Here is an 18,118-nt window from a genome sequence, read left to right on the forward strand (position 1 = left end):
AAAAGCTCTAAAAATTTAATTAGGTACAGTAATCTGTATGATATAAAAATTATATTCTAATTATAACAATTAAAAGATATAAAAAAACACTAAATTTTTTCATTGCTATGGCCCATGTTTCTTGGAGACAATCGATGTTTTAGGAGTAGAACTAACCTAACCTAACATTTGGTTTGGGTTTTTCGTTTACACGGTTTAAAGGGCATCTATCCTACTTACTATTTTCACGGTGGGGCAACTATCCATATAGGTAGGCATCTATCCTCAAAAAAAAAGGGTTCACGAAAAGCTAATTTTTGCTTAATCTGCATTGGCTAGGCTGACAAAAAATAGTCATAATTCAACATAAAGGATTGAGCTAGCTACATTAATAAAAATTATTCGTATAAAAATCATATTTTTAAAATTAGGTGGCTATTTCAAAAAGTGAGGCATCTATCACGGTTTTACCCTATATATTCCGAATCGGTGGTACCTTCACTTTTGATTATAATTAATTAAAACAAAAGTTATTTTTATATGTTAAATGATTTTTCAAAAGTGTTTTGAAGCCTACATTATTTAAATTAATAAATTTCTAAAATATCGATTAATAAACAAATAATAATAATAATAAATAAAAAATCATTTATTTCTATAATCTTTGTTAAAATTTATCACCGAGTCTTCCCTGCTAAAAAGCTGTAACTAATCAATGTGCCAAGTGCGCTAATGGTTTCATACAAAGTCAGGGCAGGTCGTTAGCGTTAGTTCAAATGAGCGATGTGTATAGAAATGTTACAGTCTAAAGATGTAGACGTTCGTGTGATAAATTTTAATTGGACGGGCGTTACTTGAGATAAGCTCTTAACGTTTTAATAAACTAGGAGATAAGGAAGACTGGTTTATAAAAGTTATACGCGAGACGAAATACCTAATAAAAAGTTGTGTTTATTTTCACTTATATAAGATGGCGATGACACATAAGTTTTTTTTCGCACTCACCTTTCTATTTCGGTCTGATTCCCGCCCAGGGCCTGGATGTATCATTTGTATTTATTTGTCTGTATTATTTAAACGCAGTCGGCCATTTCTTTTTTTTATACAATGATAGCCTTGCGTTTGACCACTATTTCACCTGATGATTAGTGAAAATGCGGTCTAAGATGGAACACGCTTACCTAGAAGTAATCTACTCACTCAAATTATCTAAAACATAAGTATTTTTTGCATATCTTATGAATAGACTTCCGTGTGTTATTTTTTATTTTTTGGTCCTACCAAATCACTAACCTTAATGCATAAATAAATAAATAAAAATAAATAAATAAAACCTTTGTGGGTTCATGCACAACACTTTGTTGAAGATCATGACATGAGCAAAAGCTTAGTTTACGATTCTATTAATTTCATTTGTGTATGTATATATAATGTACTATAAATGTCCATTTTCTAACTGTGAATAAAACAACAAATAAGAGTACGGACAAGTTTGACTGAACTAAAATAGACACACACATTCCGCTGGCTAGCGCCGAACTATTTCTAGGCAACTAATTTCAGTCTAATCAATAATTATCTTGACCTGAACTCAAATGTGAGAACAAAACTGCAAAGTTTTTTTGGTTTATTGTACAAGGGCTATTGAATCGATTAATATAACACGTCTTTTTGTCTCTTTTTTGACTAGCCCGTTGGCGCAGTTTGTAGTGGCCCTGCTTTCTGCTCCGGGAATTGTGGGTTTGATTACCGCTTTGAGTCTGGGTGTGATATATTATTTATATTTATATAAGTATTATTAATATGTATTTATCGAAAAAATTCAGCTATATCGGATAATTGTTTGTTGATCCAACTATGTATATATGTATATGTGATAAGGAAACCAGGGTCTGATGATGGAATCCCAGGGAAATCGAGGGAAAGCCTCGTAAATTGTAGTGAAGACTAGTGAGTTTGTTAATTTTTTTCGTCTACTTACGTTGTATTACTTGTCGATGTAAATGAAGTCGGTTATTTTCGTTTGCGAGCAAACAATTATTTATATAATCTTCCGTAAGTAATATTGCATCGCAATTTTGTGTAAGAAGACAAAAACCTTTGCGGAAAATATAAAGACATTAGTTTCTTTGCTTCATATTGGAATAAAAAGTTCGCACTTTTACTTCAATATTTCAGCGTTGTCTTGTGATAAGAAATGAAAGATTTCTCTCATAAGGAGGGCATTCTTCGTATCTCGTTCTTGACATACAGGTCTTAAGAACTGACGGAGATTTTGTTAATATAATGTGCAAGATGTTGAACTATATAATAAATGTGAACTAAAGTAACTTCAGCTATTTGACGAAAGGAATAGTAAAGTTCTTCTAGGGGTAAAATTCCTTAGTAAGGGAAAATCCGCATTTAGCCTTTAATATTCCACTGCTGGGCATAGCAATCTTTCTCCGTTTTTAAGCAGATATGTTATGGCAGATATGTTTCCTACTATGAGTAACATTATAACAACCGCGACCGACAGACATCCAAACCGGAAAGAAATATTTGTACAAATACAAATATTCATCCCGAGCGGGAATCGAACCCGCAAACAGTCAGTGTTTTAGGTGAATACTCGCACCACTACACCAGAGGGGTTGCAAAAGGAAAACGTAATTAGTTTTATTCATTATCTAAACTTAATCTACCTGGATTAGCCCGGTGGCGCAGTTTATAGTGGCCCTGTTTTCTGTTTGGGGGGGGGGGGGGGTTGCGGGTTTGATTCCTGCCTGAGTCTGGGTGAAATATGTACATATATATATATATATACATGTGTACATTATTTCTATGTATTTTTATCAAAAAAAAAAACATAGCTATAACAGTCGTCTGTTACCTGTAACACAAGCATTAAGTTGCTTAACATGGGAACAGACGAGACCGTGTGTGTGTATGTTGTAAGATATTTAATTATTTGTTTAATGAGATCAATTTTAACATCTTTTCAGGACATACTTTGAAATTATTTTAAACTTTATTGAATCTGTCAGATATCGAGTAAGAGATGGGCGCGAAAAATTACTTTTTTTAAGCCATTTCCCAATGGTAAAAATATTTTTATTGAATTCTTAGATTGTGCTGTGTGGCTACGGCACTAAAGAATTTAGCTACCCCCTCGCTTCCCGTGGGTGTCGTAAGAGGCGACTAAGGGATAACAAGGTTCCACAACCACCTTGGAACTTAAGAAGCCGACCGATGGCGGAATAACCATCCAACTGCTGGCTTTGAAATACACAGGCCGAAGACGGGCAGCAGCGTCTTCGGTGCAACAAAGCCAGCACTGCGGTCACCAACCCGCCTGCCCAGCGTGGTGACTATGGGCAAAACACATGAGTTCACGTTCTTTTTGGCGTAAACTTGTGGAGGCCTATGTCCAGCAGTGGACTGTATAGGCTGTAATGTATGTAATGTGAATTCTTAGATTCTTTTTTTTCTTTCTTAATCTTTTTATTTCGATACTTCACGATCTTTTTGCTCTTAATCATTTCACTTGTTTAATCTCTCAAAGTGTTTAATCTTTCAGAAGGAAGATCACAGTATACCATTTTTAAATAAAGTCAATATTAGTTTTCCTTCTGCCTGTATGTCAGATCTTTTGAAGAATAGATCCATTAAGTTTATTTGCGGACATTTCCTGGACTGCTGGTCGGTTGTCGGATGATGCATTGTTCATTCCCGCATTTAGTTCCGATAGAATATTATATGTTATCTGGTTAGTTAGTAATTGATTGAAAATTACTTTGTTATATTTGATGATGTAGAACTGTTAAATATTAATAAGGTTTAGTGTACGAATCGACGTACTGGAAATAGGGAAATTGATCTCATAAAATTTTGATCGTTAAAAGCCTGATAATTTAGAAAGGTTAGACAATTTCCGATGTTTTAGCATTTCGTAATTTCATCTGTTCTCGTCTAATTGGATTAATTCTTTCAGCTAAAATGTATCAGATGATAATTGAGTTTGTTATCAATTTTTAAAAAAAAAACAAACCAACTCAACCCAATACTATTTACATCGACAAATAAAAAAATAAGAAAACTATCAACGTTGGTAGTTGAAAAAAGTAGTCAGTTAAATAGGTATTAATAGGGATAACTCAAAAAGTTTACAAATATTGCTTCAATTTAAATAAAAAAATAACAGTAATTACTTAAGACTATATTTGAAAATTGTGCAGTTAACTGAATAATAACTGGTATGATCGTTGTAGCGCCAAACCTTTAAGCATTTACTTTATTTAATGTCCACCTAACAGTGAAAACTTGTAATTGGCCTTTTAGTAGTAATTCCAAAACTATAATATAATTGTCTAGCCGTAAGTTTTTCTAAAAATAATAAAATAAAATATATATCCCGTTTTATTATTTTCATTACAAGCTCAGAACAAAATCTTGATAAAAATTCTAATAACTTAATAAGTCCTTTTATAAAAAGTTGGCTTTCATTTAAAATTAAATCCTTAAACCACCTCGCTTCGAAATCAGTAAAGGTATAATTATCGTTTGTAATTATATCGTCTTAAAGTCCCCCAATAAACGACACCTAAATTTGACCCTGAATAATTGTGAAATGGGCCAGGATGGGATGATGGCCCATTATCTCGGATGGGAGATATTCTCGAAGTACTCGAGATGTGTCTTAGTGCTTAACGATAATTATCGCGTTGGTCGACGAAATGAAAGTTCATAGGTCCTTCGAAGTCGTTTCGGCTTTATTAAAATGACAATTCACTAGCTTGTTCCTTAGGGTTGTTTGAGCATTATTTATAAGATACTGGAAAAGGCTATCTCAAACGCCGTTAATAAGAAACACGTTTTTCTAATAAATAGCAATACAAAATTCTTTTGAATTCTGAAAACAAATATATACAGCAGCTGTATAAAGCACAAGAATTTTAATTTTAATTTTTAAGATGAGGCTACAATGTCAATTTGAGGGTAAATGATACATATACTATATTTATGTTTATTGCGATATAACCAAAAGCTTTCGTTTTATACATTTTATAGCTGTACTGGCGAGTTTGTTCGTAATAGAAATTTTGATTATGATTCTTCTCCCAAGAACACCGTACCGTTTCTGAATTTTTAAAATTGATGAAGAATATTACTTGGTATACACGCGCGCGCTATGATTTCAAGTATTAACTTACATAATATGAAAGACAGTCGGACAAAAAAAAATTGTGTGGTTTTAAGAAACCACGATACAAGTGAAACTATAGTGAATAAAAACATAAGTACATAGATAAAAAAACAAATACCGCGGAAAACTTGCACGAATAAGTGAGAATATAAACGCTACACGGTCAGCTTATGCAGATAAGGGCGCCGCCATATTGGCATTGGCTGCTCTACCATGCGTCTTTCACTTTATCCCTACTCCGCGGCCAGCTGTAATGCGACATGCGATAGATGAACGAAAAATTTTGGGGTGATAGAAAAAAGTTTTACTTTAAAATATATTCTAGGCAGCTTTATAGTCGACAGACTTATACTCAAATTATCATACATACACAAAGCACAAAATCAGAAATGTTACAAATTTATTAATAGTTCAGTCAGAAAGTCTAACGCAAAAGTCTTAAGTCATTTCCGTAGATTCCAAGATTAAACAACCAAACAAACAAATAACAAGCAAACAAACTGAATCTTTAGCCTTATAATATAGATACGAATTCTATTCTCTCAGATTTGACGTAAGTTCAAATGGACTTGTACTATTGTATTGAATGGATGCTGTAACAATGGAACGTCGGATAAGTTTATGATATTGTAGAGAACACATGCGACATTGCTTTTGTCTTGGAGGACATATATATATACAATAAAATATTATTAAAGCCTTTACGTTAGAAGATCAAAGCTAAATAATATTGCTTTCAAGCGGTGTTGTGTTCCTGTGCCGAGTAAGGTGACTAGAGTTCCTGGCAGGATGTAAGGGTAGGGTTGGCAACGCTTGCGATGTTTCTAGTGTTGTAGGCGTCTATAGACTACAGTATTTGCTTACCATCAGGTAAGTTGTACGCTCGTTTGTTGAAGTAGTATAAAAATATAGCTTTTATAATAGTAACTGTTAAGTTTCTAGTCTGTTTTCTTAGCGTTTAAACGTGAAGTAAACTTTTATTTTGATTTAAATATCAATATTGATGCCGTGTACACAAGCAACAGATGCTTTAGCGTTGATGCTCTTAGCGTTTCCTAGTCGGATGCTAATTTATTTAGGGAGTCTGGACACTCATACTATGGTCCATACGATTATTTGTCACGAGAGTCGAATAGCGACCGTTAGTCGTCAATTGATGAATCCAATGCGCACACAAATAAATCAAATAGACACACAAATAAACACACACTAAAATAACATTGTTCGTTCCACATAGTAAATGGCTTTTCACTTTGTAAGTCACAATAACCTAGCAGGACAGCGATGGGCAGTAATTAAAATTCTAGTACGTACTGAGTTTTATTTTCACAAAAAGGTTCTCTCGCAATGACTGTCTTCGTAGTTCAACCCGGGGCAATGGAAGCTAATTAAAAATAATTGGAAATTTAGTGGTGCCCTGTTATTGTAATGATGATTGTCGTTCTGCTTTAGTGGTACGAGAGTTACATTAACGTTGACGATCATGGATTTAATTTGGAGTTTTTCATGTTTTGGGTTTTCTGTGCTGATTAATGAATCATTGTGTATTTTGTTTTTGTCTAACAAATTGGGTTCTGCCTGTTATGTTATAAACAAATGTATGAATATTTGTATGTATAGATGTATTTGTTTCTGGTCTGCTATACATATCTTTGTTATAGCTTCTACTATGCTTTGGAGAGACCTTGATTTTGTGTTCAAAATACTATGAGCCAATCTCACTGTAGCGGATTAGGCTCCAACCTCTTTTCTTTTGGAAAAGAGGATTTTACTTAGCAATGGAGCTTTGAACATCATAACGACCTTTTCCCATTGTCTGTAGGTATATGTTATATTTATTAAATGAAATAAAAATCATCAATCATCATCATCATTTCAGCCTATCACAGTCAAAAATGGTATGAACTCATGTGTGTTGCCCATAGTCACCACGCTGGGCAGGCGGGTTGGTGACCGCAGGGCTAGCTTTGTCGCACCGAAGACGCTACTGCTCGTCTACGGCCTGTGTATTTCATTGGCAGTAGTTGGATGGTTACCCTGCCACCGGTCGGCTTTTTAAGTTCCAAGGTGGTCGTGGAACTGTGTTATCCCTTAGTCGCCTCTTACGACACCCATGGGAAGAGAGGGGGTGGCTATATTCTTCATTGGCGTAACCACACAGCAAATAAAATAATGATAAGTTATATAATTTTTAGAATATGTGAAAAATATATAAGTTATATTTTGACTGTAGAGTTAATATTCCATTTATTTAAGTGATTTACTGTAAGAAAGCGGCCGATATAAACTTTAAATTTAAGTCAATGGGATCGTAGGCTGTAATGAATTACGAGAGATAACTAGTTTATAACATCTTAATCAACTTACGAACTGTTTAATATAAACTGAGTTACATCCATTAATTGTAAGTGAAACTAGCCCTTATCACGTGACATTTAGTTGCTATAATGGCGTGCAATAAATCAAATTGAAAGGGTTGAAGAAGATTAATTTAACTGTAACATAATCCTCGAGCGTTCAGTTTGTTGATGCTGTAAGTTTATTACGAAATTAATTTGTTGTTTTGGTATAGTATTGTTCCTTATGTTAAATGTATGTTTGTTTCTTTAGATACCTAATAATAGCTGACCCGGGGATCTTCGAACCACTTTTTAGCCGACTTCCAAAAAAGGAGGAGATTCTCAATTCGACTGTATTTTTTTAATGTATGTTACTTCAGAACTTTTGACTGGGTGGACCGATTCCGATAGTTTTTTTAATCGAAAGGTTGTTCGTTTAATTTGGTCTCATTTAAATTTAGATTTGAGATCTAACAACTACTTTTCGAGCTATATCTAATAATGCGTTTTTCTTGACAATTTTTTCGTCGACCTACGTTATATTTATACCGCATAACTTTTTCCCGCGTTTACCGATTTTGATGATTTTTAATTTAATCAAAAGCTAATGTTTATCATGTGATCACGTTTAAATTTCATCGAGATCTGATTATAACTTTTTGAGTAATCTTTGATAACTCGTATTTGCTTTACTATTTATTCGTTTACCTACGTTGTTACTTGTCGATGAAATTGAAGTCAATTTTTAGCGAGCAAACACAATTATTATTTGTAAATATACACTCAGCGTCAAAAAATCTACTTCGAAAAACTTTAAACCTTTTTTGGTATCAATAATGAGGGTAATGTTTGATATCATTTGAACGGCTATGAAATGGAGATCAGGTGTTAGTATACAAAGTTTGTTTTGACACAACCGAACAAAAAAAAAAAAACTAGAATCTTATAACATTCATTACGGTGATTCATTTTTATTCATATAAAAACTAGACAGAGAAGAATTTTCGTTTTGCAAATCTCAAGTCTACGTATCTTAAAAATAGGTTAGCAAAGACTAAGGCCGTAGAAATTCCTATTTGAATTGTTTAGTTATTGGACTGCAGTCCTGACTCCAAGGATGATTATCCTGTAGTTATAACGTTTAGAAAAGGCAATATTTGTACTTTCTTGATGTCTTATGATTTATATATTATAGTTTATGAACTACTAAAATTTATTAATACATGACTATTTTATTTAGTATGTATAATTATAAATCAAGGATAAAAACGTTAGTAAATAAACACAATAGAAATAGTAAGACTAAAAGTCGATGACGATATATTTGTATTCATTTAAATACAAATGATGTTTGTAATATTAGTTGGCTTGAAATGAATGTGACGCCGCGGTAGCGCACTGGTTTTTGGCTGTTGCAGGTTCAATCCCCGCACATGACAAACATTAGTATTAGCCATACGGGTGTTTGCCGTGGTCTGGGTATTTGTGCAGTCCTTGTGGGTCTGCCCACCGTGCCTTGGAGAGCACGTCAAGCCGTCGATCCCGGTTCTTATCATGTACACCTGATAGCAAACCTTACTAACAGGGAATATATCCGCCAACCCGCATTGGAGCAGCATGGTGAATAAAAGTGAAAGAGGCCTATGCTCAGCAATGGGACATTACAGGCTGAAGCAAAGAAACGAATGTATGCAAATTACTATTCGAGTACTGGAGTAGAGATTATTTTTGATACGGATATGACATGCTTTGCTTCAGGTTGTAAAAGAAGCAACTGGTTCTGATGATTTATATGAAGAATATTGAATATTCTTACCTTCAGATTGGGCGAGCGTATTCACATACAGGGTGACGAGCGCCAAATAAAACGTGAGCGCTTTCATCTGTAAGAGAAAGACATTACATTAGATAAACACAGTAGTGGTAGCTAAAGATGTTCAGTAAGAAAGATGAGTAATGATTCAGTATGATATAATGTGGGGGCAATCCGGAAAATTAATCACGAGAGAGAATCGAAGGCGCGACGGTTGACGATGCAAGTCAAATGTTATGTTGGACAAAGCCATGCCATAAGATATTGCAGTATTTATAAATACTAGTGGTCGCCCCGAGGTCGAAATTCGACCACAATTAAAAATTTAAATTAAAGAAACCAAAAAATTATGAAAAATAACCTTTTTTAAAAATTTTCCATTCGACTATAGACTGACAATTAACAAAAAAGTATAATATATATACGCGTGTGTGTCAAATACATGGTGTGTGTAATGTTTTTTTTATTGATTGAATAGATTTTTATGTACAGTTGAAAAAAAATTATTAGCATTCTGCACTCCTTATTTATATAAACTATAAGTGTGCGAAATTTCATAATTCTCCGTCCGCGCAATTTTCATAAAAAGGGGTACAAAGTTTTTGCTTCACGTATTAATATATAGATAATACTATAATTTCCTAAAATTCTCATTTACAAAAGTGTTTTTTACATAAAACACTATTTCGCGGAGACTGAAAAGAAGGATACAGAAATATATTTTCATTTTTAGATAAAAATTATATTCTTTGACGTTGTGAAAATTTCAACCAATTACCCGAGCAGAACTTAAAAAAGGAAACGTACTTTTTAACGGGCTTTTTATACTCGAGTATTTAATTCAGTCACTAGATGGCGCTAGGAGCACATAATTACATCCGCCACGATTGCGGCTGGTGGCAGTTAAAACTATTTTTTTGTCGAAAATAGCTCTGCTAAAGTAAGTACTTTCTGACCTGTATCTGAAAAATCAAATTGTCATTTTAACGTTGTGAAATGTGGAACGGTTGACTGAAATGCTTTTAAACGAAAATTGTTTTCACGAAATTACGAAATTTGTTATAAGACGTTTATCCTCAAAACGATTGCAGCTATCTAAATTAACTTTGTTGTGACAATTTGTTTTAATTAATTGATAAATCTATTTTAATTTGAAATAAAGTTTAAGAAAATTTGAATTAGAAATTTTTTCTAGACATTAAAAAAAAAAACGCATAGTCTACTGGGATTATTGCATATTATTGGAACATAACTCAGCTCAGAGATGTGTTATACAAATATTTATTTCCTGTCTGGTTGTCAATTCTTGTAGGTATCCCTACCGTGCCTCGGAGAGTACGTCAAGCAGTGGGTTCCAGTTTTTATCATTTATATCTGATAGCGATCGTTACTCATAGTAGGGAATATATCCACTGACCCACAATGGAGCATTTTGGTGGATTAAGCTCTGATCCTCTTCCTACACGGAGAAAGATGCCTATGCCCAGGGATGGGATATTACAGGCTGAAGCGTAACTAATAATCCATACGGTAAGCTTTAAGGAACTAAATCGTTCTGTGATTTTTCTCATTGTATTTTATCTTAATACTTGTATTATTAGATAACAATTAAAGATAGGAAGTCCCGTAAATCATTTACTGTGCCAATCTCTCAACGCGTCCGTTTTTAATACATAAATTGTAGGTTTTGCAAGATACCAATTCAAACGTTAGCTAGTTTTCTAGATAGTCGATTTGGCAAACGAATTTAACGAATATTTTTAGTCTTCAGTTCGTGAACAGCGTTATTAAAACGAAAGCATTAAAACTGTAACTTGAATGAGATATTTCGGTATAATTGGTCAAAACTTTTGGGACGGAATTTTACGATGTCAATTTGAAAAGGCAATTTATATCTATATTAATTAAGAACTTTAATTGCTTTCTGTGTCTGTAATAAGCCATTTATGAATTGTTTCGTCAAAAATTGTTGTCGATGAACTAAGGTTCATACAATTTTTAAAAATTGATAAGAACTTCTTTCTTCCATTGATGGAAATATTGTGTTTGTGTATGTAGAACTGTGTCTATTTGTATCGTGTAGAAGGTGATTGTAGATGCATGTGTTTGTGTGTGTGTGCGTGTGTGCGCGCGCGTGTGCATATGGGTGTGTGTGTGAGTACGTGTGTCTTGTGTATGTTATTTAATAATTATTTATATGCCTTTTCACTGTCAATTTTTCTACCTCTTTGGTTATCGGGTCCATTTTTAATTTATGTTGGAGCTTAGAGTTTGTTTTATCTTAAGTACTAACAAAATTTTTGTTTCACATGTAGTGAATAAAATAAGTTTAGAGCAGATAAAGTGGAAACTTTTGTTTGTTGGTTACTGTTCCATATTCGACAACTACTTAAAATTTTAATTGTCAAGGAAATTGACCATAAGCTTTAACCTGAAAAACAAGCTTAAGTTAAATGTTAAGTAGAGTTGCATATGTAACACGATAAAACTACGATTAATTTATCAAAAGTCGCTGAAACAGCAGTTTCTTTAAAGTAGTCTGTTACTAAATTTAATTGTTTGATCGCCCCAGCGGCTTGAATAATCAATTTCTGCACTTTTGTAGCTCGATCATCGAATTGAACGGATTTCGATAGTCTGGATTTTTCACATGTCTGTGCGTGAAGTGTAATGCAATTATCTTGTACCAGATTACACGCTCGGCTTCGTTTCAATGGATTTCCCTTTATAATGTACTAGCTGACCCTGCAAACGTTGTTTTGCCATATACGTTATTAACCCCCTTAATCCCCCACTGGCCAGTTCTCAGACCTACCTGATATGCACACAAAATTTTATAAAAATCGGTTATTAAGAACTTTAATTTTAGCCATTTCGGAACTAACTTTGTAAAACGAGAATTTTATATAGGTATAAGATTTTTCACTGAATTTTTAGTTCAATCACAATAAAACATAACCTATGTCACTCCTGAATAGTGTAGCTTTCTGTTAGTGAAAGAATTTCCGTGATCGAATCGAAGATTACCCCCTACAAACAAACAAAGTTAGAAACTTTACCTCTTTATAATATTTGTATAGATAAAGTAGAAGTATTTGAAATTGGATTTGAAATAAATGATGAAATCCGTAAATGAACGAAGGTTACTGAAACAGCTCTCAAAATCTGCAAGAAAAGTAGCAACGGGCATGTAATATTGCTAGGAGAACCGACAACGGATGGGGAAGAAAGCTCCTCAAATGGAGACATCGTCTTGGCAAAAGGATCACAGGTCGTCCTTTAGCCTGGTGGACTGACGACCTGAAAAAAACCGCGGGAAGGCCGCTGTAAACATTAGGGGAAACTTATATCCAGCAGTGGAGTTTTAAAGGCTGATGGATGGGTACTATATGTATAAAAATATAATTAAAATTGTAAGGAAATTTGCTTCTTCAGTAAAAAAAAGTAAATAATTGATTCTATAGTCAAACAAAAATATCGAACAAGATCTGCTGGTTCAATTTTAAGTTTGCACTAAAGTTGGTATTTCACTGATAAATATCCCAGTCTGTTGAACGAACTAGCACACTTGTGTATTTTTAAATGGCTTTAAAACGCTTTTACAGATTTCATTAAACCCCACATATATTTGGTAGTTTTTGTGTAAATGTTTTTTAAAGTTATCTCACTAACGGCTAATATAAATTTATGATATTCGTGTATTGGTTTTTTGGACATAATAAATCGATCTAGATAACTCTTTAAATAGTATAAAAATCTAGTACCTTTATTTCGAAATGAGTTTTAGTCATAATACAGCTGAAGTTTATCCTTATTTTTTATCTATACTAATATTATATCCGCCAACCCGCATTGGAGCAGCGTGGTGGATCAAGCTCTGATCCTTCTCCTACATGGGAAAGAGGCCTATGCCCAGTAGTGGGATATTACAGTAATATTATAACACGGAAAAGCTTGTTGTTTGAACTCACTAATTTCGTGATTCACTAATTCGAATTATTTTTGTTTTGGATAGTCCATTTATCTAGGAAGACTATAAGCCTTACGGTGTATTTAATTTTGTCTTTTTTCTCAAATTAATGCGTGTGAAGCCGCGGTGCACAGTACGAGGTGCACATGACATTAGCATAACTTCTCGTAAAGTAAATATTATACCGTTATATATTTGTATACGAAAAAAAAAAAAATACCATGACATAAAAAAAGTAAGGAACGCCCTAAAATACACGTGTTTTGATGACATAAAAACTATCAAATTAACGTGTTCGCCGCATGTTAACAATATCGTCGAAAAATCCACACAGTCATTTGGTTTTATTAGACGCAATACAACGGGGTTCTCCTTCAGGGCTAAAGTCACCCTTTCTAACACCATTGTTACCTACTAATCAAAAGATTCCTTGCGTGATGTGTAATGTTCAATCGTATGGCGTTGCGAGTCTCAATCAAAATGATAGTGTGTTGTTTATACAAATACGTCGGCAAACAAGCGTACGGCTCACCTGATAAGCTAGAAGCACCACAAGCGTGCCAACCCTACCCCCGACTATGGCCAGGAGCTCTTGTCAACTTGCCACAAGAACACAACACTGGTCGTAAAGCAGTATTATTTAGCTGTGATCTTCTGTTGGGTCGAGTTACTTCCCCAGTCGGGCTACCCCAGATATTGAGCAGGATATTTTCTGTTGTGCTCTAGCTCGACTTTTTTTTAAATCGTGTGTAAATATAACAAATAGATCCAGGGCTGGAATTGAATATAACTTCCTTAAGTAAAAGGCGGCATAATGTACAACAATAACACGAGCGATAGAGATGTGTGGACTTAGTAATGCTGTATTTTATGCAAGATGTTTCCAATTTTGTAATAAAACATAGTTTATACATATATATTTTAAAATTAATTGCGGTGTTTCTTGCCGATTATTTTCTGCAGAATATGCAATCCGAATTGGTGGTAGCTTCATTTTTAAAATTAATTAAAATTTTGTATTTGTAGAGTGACGACTCGAAAGTGTTTTTGAAGCCTATATGTAAAATGCAATTTTTATTCAATATCTCAGTCAACTTTTTTCAACAAATCTTCAAGTAGTCTAACTAATTTTAAACCATTTAAATTAATATTTGTTCGTCACAGATGAAGAACAAAGGCGTAAAACGTTACGATGATACCAGATTTTTTTTTCATTTCATATATCCTTTGTTAGCCAATGCTTTACTGGCTTTTGTTTTCAATTATTCATTCCATGAAGGTATACAAACGAAGCGAAGGTTGGAAACTTTTAAGGGGAAACGTTTGAATGTTTTGTTACGCGGTGATCAAATAGGACTCGGTATTTTGTGTATGAAAAATGTTACGTGGACTAATTGTGTGTCGGGCGAATATTTGCATAATTTACCGCGCTTTATTAATATGGAATCAGGAATGTGGTTTTTTTTTGGTTTTGTTTAATGACCCTTTTAGTTATCACTGCGTGTGTTTTAAATGCTATCTTTTTATAGGCTTTATAGATATCAGGGTATTATTTTTTATAAAAACATACTGGAATAATGGTGTTTAGATGCCAAAAAATTTCGGACACGCGTTAGATTTCTGCTCTAGGCAGAGTTCGGGGTGGGACTCATAAGGCAGTCCTGGTACATCAAATACATGTGATAGTGATCATTAATCATGTTGCAGTGGATCTGCGTGGTGGCCTAAGCTTCAATCTTTCTCTTGTTTTAGGCTCTTGTTCATTTTTTTTATATCACTAGGTCGGCAAACAAGCTTATGGCCCACCTGATAGTAAGAAATTACCGTAGCTTATAGACGCCTGCAACACCAGAAGCATCGCAAGCGCGTTGCCGACCCAATCTTCAATCCCCCCCAGGAGCTCTGGTCACCTCACTCACTAACAGGAACACAATACTGCTTGAAAACATATTATTTAGCTGTGATCTTCTGTAAGGTCGAGATACTACGCCAGTCGGGCTGCTCCAGATTTTGAGCAGGAAATTCCTGCTGTGCCCTACCTCGGTTAAAAGCATACGTTACTTAGACTCTTTTCTCATTAAGGAAAGGATGTTGCAACTTAATCATGCTATTCCACTACAGATTGGTACATCAGCAGAACGGTTTAGTTCCTTAAAGCTTACCGTATTCATTATATATTACAGGCTGAAGCGTAACTAGCCACAGCTGGGCATATGCCTTTTTCCATGGGGAAACTAAGAGAAGCGGATATATCTACTTCTATGAGTAACGATCGCTATCAGGTGTACATGATGACAACCGGGACATAACTCGGTGGGGGGATAAATTTTTGTATAAACAATAATATACATTCCGAGCGGGAATCTAACCCGCGACCTTCGGTGTTTAGGCGCCGCCGACATAGCACACGCACCATTACACAAGAGCGATCGCCAGCTGTTAACATATGAATATGTAATAAATCCTAAATCCTCATCTCTTACCTATAAGGCTTTCCTCACTCATCCACTAAAGATGACTGCTCGTTTATACTCACACCGTGTTACCCTACGGTTGGCCTGTAGCAGATGAACCGTTAAGGTAATATAATATTTGATTTGCTTTTGCGATTTCTTCCTATTGACCACATTTTAACCAACTTAAATATTATTGATAATGTGTTTGAATAGTATGTATTTTCCGTTTTTTTTATTTTTTATTTAAAGTACCTGGGTGACCGAGCCTAGCTCGGTATTTTTAGTAAATCGTGTTTTTTGGAATTCATATTTAATTCATATTCGAATTACATATTTATAAAATATGAATAATATTTTTTTTAAAATAACGAGTGCAATTAAAAAAAGGAAAAAAATAATTGATCAGGGACATTGGGATTTGAACTATGATCTCCTCGGTTGATCCCGACCGCGACCGGCCGATTTCCCACCGAGCTATTACAACTTTAATGACAGTTGCGAAATTTGCCTTCGTATTCTAACGATATTGTAGCTATTTTTTCACTCCCTAAAAACAGGGATAAAACGTCATTTTCTAAAAATGAATCCTAGTTAGATGGATTTATCTCCCCCGAAACCTCCTATATACTAAATTTTATGGAAATCGTTGGAGCCGTTTCCGAGATTCAGATTATATATATATATACAAGAATTGCTCGTTTAATAGTATAAGATTTTATTTAAATTGGTATAATGATTGTATTAAAAATGATAAAATCTTAAAGAAAGAATTTACCGTTAAAATATTCATTTATTTATTTATACTTGATTGTGCACCCAAACTACATAATGCACATTTAATACAGTTTTAAGATAGATACAAATTGTGTTGTAAAATGTGAGGATTTATTGCTATTTAGCGATTTCTTCCAGGATAATTTACTTTCACATAATGTATACACATCTGAGGTAGGGCACAGTAGGAATTTCCTGTTCAAAATATGGAGCAGCCCGACTGGGGTAGTACCTCAACCTTACAGAAGATCACAGCTAAATAATACTGTTTTCAAGCAGTATTGTGTTCCTGTTGGTGAGTAAGGTGACCAGAGCTTCTTCTGGGGAAGGATTGGGGTCGGCAACGCGCTTGCGATGCTTCTGGTGTTGCAAGCGTCTATAGGCTACGGTAATAGCTTACCATCAGGTTAGCCGTACGCTTGTTTGCCGACCTAGTGATATAAAAAAAAAAACTGTCATCACAGATATTAAGTTGCTTTAGGAATTGACCACCGTCTGTATTTTAAACATTGGTACATTTCGAAAAATTATGTATTTTTTAGGATATAGTATACAGAGAAATGAAACAAAAAATACCTTTGTTACCTTTGTCAGCGCAATTCGCTTTAAAAACGTGACGTGACACACAAAGAACCCGCTAACCCAAAGACACAGGAAACAAGAAAACAAAACATAAATAATAAATAAATATTTACAACATACACACACGGTCATCTGTTCCTAAAGTAAGCAACTTAAGGTTTGTGTTATAGGTAAAAGCCGACTGGTATAGCTACATATTTTTTTCGATAAACATACCAATAAATAATATATATATAAATAAATATATATATTACAACCAGACTCGGAACGGGCATCGAACCCACAACCCTTGAGCAGAAAGCAAGGTCACTACAAACTACGCCAACGGACTAGTCAAATATATGTAGATGACGCAACAAAAAATGGATGAAGTTCCTATTCGACAGACATAATTTTTAGGAATTAAAAAAATAATAATCATTTATAGCTTGTATAAAGCATTTTCCATTATTACCTAAGTTTAATTACCTGAGTTTTGAATATGGGAAACATAAAATGAAATTACCTTTAATGTTGGGGACTACAGCCGCTCCGCTGTGCGCTTTCAGTTTCCTTGCATACGAGAACTGTAACAAACACATTATTTATTCATAATTGCATTATACGGTAACAAAATGGTGCTTCCTCGTGATCTAAGAGCTAGTGAAATTTTTAATATGTTTTTAGAACGAGGGTCGACGAAATTTGACTACTAAAGTGATTTTTTTTAACGTATTTTTTAAATTTTAGGTTTTATCCATGATTTGATAATATTTCTTTAGAATATTAACCCTGTGAAATGTTTACTATACGAATAATTGTAGTTTTAAAATCGTATATCCAAAAAATTATAAAATATACATGTTGTGGCATATCTCTTAAGCATTTCAGCTTTATTTGATTCTATGGTAAATGATCGGAAAATTATTTGAGATACCTTCATCCTCCATATCCTTATCCTTCATCAGCCAGATCGTCTTTTCCACATTCATGTTCAAAAATAAGTAAAGTGTTGTTTGCTTTCTTATTTTTTTTTATAGT

At 34.1% G+C, this 18,118-nt stretch overlaps 1 protein-coding gene across 1 annotated transcript in view; it reads right to left on the reverse strand.

The window, feature by feature from the left end:
* The window catches only part of LOC123660570 (Ig-like and fibronectin type-III domain-containing protein 2), an 81,310-nt gene extending 63,646 nt beyond the window's left edge, over positions 1-17,664 (reverse strand). Inside the window, exons 1-2 of the mRNA XM_045595627.1 lie at positions 17,604-17,664; positions 9,320-9,386 (exon numbers count right to left, since the gene is read on the reverse strand). Of these exons, the coding sequence (XP_045451583.1) occupies positions 9,320-9,386 (67 nt within the window). The 5' untranslated portion in view covers positions 17,604-17,664. The remainder of the gene's footprint in view (positions 1-9,319; positions 9,387-17,603) is intronic.
* Between the last annotated feature and the right edge of the window lie 454 nt (positions 17,665-18,118).

Source organism: Melitaea cinxia, chromosome 15 (assembly GCF_905220565.1).
Source record: "Melitaea cinxia chromosome 15, ilMelCinx1.1, whole genome shotgun sequence".
In the NCBI taxonomy this organism is placed as follows: Eukaryota; Metazoa; Arthropoda; class Insecta; order Lepidoptera; family Nymphalidae; genus Melitaea; species Melitaea cinxia.